This window comes from Mus pahari, chromosome 13, assembly GCF_900095145.1.
Source record: "Mus pahari chromosome 13, PAHARI_EIJ_v1.1, whole genome shotgun sequence".
NCBI classification, from domain to species: domain Eukaryota; kingdom Metazoa; phylum Chordata; class Mammalia; order Rodentia; family Muridae; genus Mus; species Mus pahari.
Genome location: NC_034602.1, coordinates 89,274,139 through 89,279,659, shown reverse-complemented (window position 1 = coordinate 89,279,659; position 5,521 = coordinate 89,274,139). Strand labels below are relative to the sequence as shown.

General features: G+C 47.2%; 1 protein-coding gene across 3 annotated transcripts in view; it reads right to left on the bottom strand.

The window, feature by feature from the left end:
* Window positions 1–5,521, bottom strand: part of Gpat3 (glycerol-3-phosphate acyltransferase 3) — a 56,297-nt gene that overhangs the window by 38,775 nt on the left and 12,001 nt on the right. For all 3 annotated transcript variants that reach the window (XM_029545462.1, XM_029545463.1, XM_021210766.2), the window contains exon 3: window positions 4,273–4,339. In XM_029545462.1, coding sequence (XP_029401322.1) covers window positions 4,273–4,339 — 67 coding nt within the window. The remainder of the gene's footprint in view (window positions 1–4,272; window positions 4,340–5,521) is intronic.

Sequence of the window (5,521 nt, the reverse complement as noted above, 5' to 3'; positions counted from 1 at the left end):
TTGGTTTTTCGAGACAGGGTTTCTCTGTATAGCCCTGGCTATCCTGGAACTCACTCTGTAGACCAGGCTGGCCTTGAACTCAGAAATTCGCCTGCCTCTGCTTCCTGAGTGCTGGGATTAAAGGTGTGTGCCACCACGCCCGGTTCTAAGCCATCTATTATAGGGGAATTTTAATCCAGCAACATGGCTGTTCTGGCAAGGGATCCACCACATTCAAAGACCTTCTAGATCTGTGTGATCTAGCTGGAATGGCACAACTTTAATCCCTCTGGCTGGAATACAGACACACCTTTAGTACACACCTTTAATCCCAAACAGTGACATCTAATTGAAGGGCAGACAAAGTGACAAATCAGAGAAGTATTTGACAGAATGAGTCAGATATAGGCTATCCCTCACTCTTGGAGAACAAACAGGGAAGAGGCAACTAAAGAGAGGAGGAGGGCGAGGAGGAGGCAGATTTACTAATACAGTTATACAAAACCAGGTTACACGTGAAGTCAGAACAAGCCGGAGAATGAGAAGGAGCCAGATTAGATAGAAGAGGCTGTGAGGAGCTTGAGCCAGCCAGCCAGCATTCAGAACGACTAGAAATGCTGAGCCGATTCAGCAGATGACAACAACATCTGGTGACTAAGACTTCACTTCTAGAGACTATAATGCTGGAATGTGAAGGGTATAGTTGTACCCATTAAGACAAAGAGGGCGAGAGACCCCACAGACCCTCCATACCAACTTGCTCCTGTCTGCTATGCGAGCAGAACTGGCCCGAGTGCGAAGCTATAGACATGGAGAGTAAACATCTTCAACAGCTAGGGGGAAACAGGGAGGGAGGGAGGGAGGGAGGGAGGGAGGGGAGGGGAGGGGAGGGGAGGGATAGGGGAAGGGAGGGCAAGGAAGGAGGCACTCCCATTGTGCTTAGGTAGGCTTACTAAGTACAGTGGAAGAGAGTATGCGCTGTACACGACAAGGTGTTCTTTAAACTTCTGGGCCTTGTTAACCTTGGTGGCAAGCCACAGCACCATCGCACGTGGGCAGTACGTGGAGGGGAGCACAGAACTCTGCACCTTAGAGACAGCCACCTGCCCTCAGGAACCCGCTCCATGCCGAGTTAGGAGTTACGGACAGCACAGCAAGGCTGGATCAAACACTCCATCGGAGAGGACAGGGGACAGGTCAAGGACCACCACGGGGCTTCCTGGGAATCTAGTGTCTGAAATGATTACCAGAATTCTCACTGCAACTAAAACGGTTTCTTTAGAGACATAAAACAAGGACTGGTTTTGAACTCACTTCTACCAGAGGCTGAGAGGTGTCCTGTGTTCCATGGAAAAGGGATGACTGTAGTCAAGTAACCTCAGAAAAGAAAGCATATAATTCATTCTCTCTCTCTCTCTCTCTCTCTCTCTCTCTCTCTCTCTCTCTCTCTCTCTCTCTCTCTCTCTCTCTCTCCCCCACCTCCCTCCCTCCCTCTAATTTTTCCAAGTCTTTTAAACACGGTCTCACTGTCACTATCACAGCTGAGCTAGCCTGAGCTAGCCTTGGGTCAGCTATGTAGCCCAGGTTGTCATCACACATGCCATCCTCCGACCTCAGCCCCCAACATCTGAGGTTACAGACATCCTCCAGGCCCAGCTAACATGTTTCTTTATTATGGGGCTTTTCCAGACCTTGGTCACCATTCAACAGTACCCTTCCAGAGGAAGGGACAGATGTGCTGCCTCCAGATGTTTTCCCTGGAGAATCTGCTTTGTTGCTATTGGGAATTTGGGGTGTAGGAGATTTGACTTGGGGTTTCATATAAGTGAAGTCTATACTCCACCAGTGAGATACAATCCTTTCCCAGACGAGAGTTGTGGGGTTTTTGTTTGTCTGGTTGGTTGGTTGGTTGGTTAGTTGGTTGGTTGGTTGGTTGGTTGGTTGGTTGGCTGGCTGGTTTTTGGTTTTCCAAGACCAGATTTCTCTGTGTAGCCCTGGCTGTCCTGGAGCTCTCTCTATAGACCAGGCTGGCTTTGAACTCCAAGATCCACCAGCCTTCCTCCTAAATGCTGGGATTAAAGGCGTGTGCCACCACCACCGCCCATCTTAACTTCCTTATTTTTCCTTATGAGTCTCTATGTGGTATGTGCACTGGAGTGTCAGGCCAGAGGTATCAACTCTCCCTTGGTGGTGAACCACCCAACGTGAGTGCTGGGAACCGAATTCGGGTCATCTACTTGGTCTGACCCACTGAGCCATCTCTCCAGCTTGTATTTTTGTTTCTTATGCAGTATTATCGATTAGAGTTCAGCAGTAAAACATTGAAAGAACATATGTTGAGAACCTCTGTTTAGAAGTTAAAGTGAAACTTGCCAGAACCTCAACGTCTACATTCTAATACCCAGGACTCGGATTAGTCTCCCCTGTGGTTTAAGTGTAAACAGAGCAGGTTCAAGGTTAGAGGGCTGGTCCTCGGTGGGGCAGCTGAAGTACTGGGGACACTTTTGTGAGGTTTGCCTAGAATGAGTCCCTGGGCCATCAGGATGCTGCCCTGGGAAAAGATTAAGACAGTGCTTCCTCTGCAGCCCTGCGACAGTACCCGACACAGTACCCCTGCGACAGTACCCCTGATACAGTACCCCTGCGACAGTACCCCTGAGAAAGTACCCGAGACAGTACCCCTGAGACAGTACCCCTGCGACAGTACCCCTGGGACAATACCCCTGGGACAGTACCCTTGAGACAGTACCCCTGAGACAGTACCCCTGGGACAGTACCCCTGAGACAGTACCCCTGAGACAGTACCCCTGAAACAGTACCCCTGAAACAGTACCCCTGAGACAGTACCCCTGGGACAGTACCTCTGAGACAGTACCCCTGGGACAGTACCCCTGCGACAGTACCCCTGAGACGGTACCCCTGAGACAGTACCCGACACAGTACCCCTGTGACAGTACCCCTGAAACAGTACCCCTGCGAAAGCACCCCTGAGACAGTACCCGACACAGTACCCCTGTGACAGTACCCCTGAAACAGTACCCCTGTGAAAGCACCTCTGTGATAGCACCCCTGAGACAGCACCCCTGTGACAGCACCCCTGAGTCACCATCTGCTTCTGTCTCACAAAGGAGAGGTTTCCTCCTCCTCACCTACCCCTTGGGCTCCATCATCCAGCAGGGGATCTTCCCAGAGCTGAGTGCTGCCCCCTGCCACCAGGCTTGAATAGAGAAGCCCTGCCCCCTACCCTACCCCCACCCCACCCACACCCACACCCCACCCCTGTGCCTTGTTAGAGGGAGAAAAAGCTGACAAACCACTGGGCGTGGTGGTGCACGTCTTTAATCCTAGCACTCGGGAGGCAGAGGCAGGCAGATTTTTGAGTTCGAGGCCAGCCTGGTCTACAGAGTAAGTTCCAGGACAGCCAGGGCTACACTGATTCCATCAAAACATACACACAAGCAAATTGACAATACATGTCAAAAGACTAAGATGAAAAAATAATTACCATGCCAGGTGGTGGCGCACACACCACCTTTAATCCCAGCACTCGAGGAGGTAGAGACAGTCAGAGTTCAAGGCCAGCCTGGTCTACAGAAAGGGTTCCAGGAAAACCAAGGCTACACAGAGAAACCCTGTCTCAGAAAATTCAAAATTCAAAATAATAATAATAATAATAATAATAATAATAACTGACATTTTCAAGTTAATAAAATTTCCAATGTAAAAATTAGACAATTCAAATAATAATAATATATATGTATAAAACATCCAAATTCTAATTGTGAATAATTAAGATAGACATATATAATCTACAGCAACTGGAAAATGTAACAGAGACAACAAAACTGCCCCCCCCAAAACAAACAACAAGCATACACAAAACTAAACAGTGAGTTCTTTGGCACTGTGGGAGATTGAACCGCACTGTAAATATATGTAAATGAGCTGAATCCCCATGTTATCTGGCAGGAGTGCGTTAACAAAGTACACACTGCCTGCCTATACCCCTTTTCATCCCTTACATCTTTAAATCTTTGAACACCCTCTTGAAACAAAGTCCTTGGAAATAGAATAACATATGGAAGAACACACAGGAGCTAACACGTACTACCCAACCCTCCTGATAATAACTCCATCCAAACCCAGGCAGCTACTACAATTGTGGACAAAATTACAAACAACCAGAGGCCTACAGAAGACGTCACTCTCCGCGTATACCAGCTTCGAACTGGGTGGCTCTGAAGGCTTCAGTCTGAGTGTATGAACAATAAACAATGCGTAAGGAAGACTTACCCACAGAAGCTGTGTTTTTAAGAGCTGGCTCCTTAGGGGCTCCTTTCTGAATTCTTAATGTGGCCCACTGTTCAAAACAAGAAGCATTCATTACAATTCTTCTATGGACACGTGTAAACACTAAACATACTTACACACAAGTCTGGGCACTATCTGAATTAGGGAGAGACCCCAGGGAAGCCGACGTACACTATTGCTGGTGGAGAGCTAGAGTTGTGTTTTAACTATTGTGCTTAAGAGATCTATAAAGCAGTAACATCTCTAACCTGTAAACCCCACTTACTCAAGGACAGATAATCCTGGAATGCCCCCTTGCCCAAGGATAGATAACTCCTTGGAAATGGGGGATGGGAGGGCTCTGTCAAGTAAAATACCCAGCGGGGTGGGGGTGTTTTCACTTCCCTAAACAAGCTTGGTTGCCCCAGCTTCACAGAATGCGCTTGGTCACGTGTAGGCTAGAGGTCAAGTGCTCAAACTTTGGGGTAGCCATCTTCTTGCCCAGTGGGATTAACACTGGTCCTTTGTATGCTCCTACAGTTGTCACTGACGGTGCCCAGGTAAATACCTAAGTTGCTTCTCACGGAGAGCAGTGAAGCACTTCCGGAGATTGCGACTTCAACAATGTCTGGGTTGCAAAAGGCCAACCAAACCAAACCAAACCAAGTAAGAGGGCAAGGATGGGGTACCTATAGATTCCTTAAATCCTGTATTGAAATAAATTTACTTTAAGCCAGGAGGAGGTGGCAGGAGTCTTTAACCCTAGCACTTGGAGGCAGAGACAAACAGATCTCTGTGAGTTGGAGGCCAACCTGGTCAAAGAGTAAGTTCCAGGGCAGCCGGGGCTACAGAGAGAAACCCTGTCTTGAAAAGCCAAAAAATATTAGTATTAATAATAATAATTATTATTATTAATAAATAGCAGCAACAATAGTAAAGAAAATCTACTTGCACGTTTTATGGTGTGATGTCAAATGGTAAATAATATTAGAAATGCATAAGAAATGTATGAAGACGGTGGGTGGTAAAGAGCTTGCCTTACCCGCACAAAGTCCCAGCACTGAAAAAAAAAAATCAGTAAGAATTACACACACAAACCATTTTACTTTGCTCCTTGCCTATTAAAATGCATAGAGAAAATGTGAGGGAGGGTATGGGGAAGTGGAAGATCAAAACAAGCGCCAGCTTGCTCTGAGTACACAAAATGTGACAAAGAATGTCACCACTTTTTGGTTTTTCTTTTTTTTTTTTT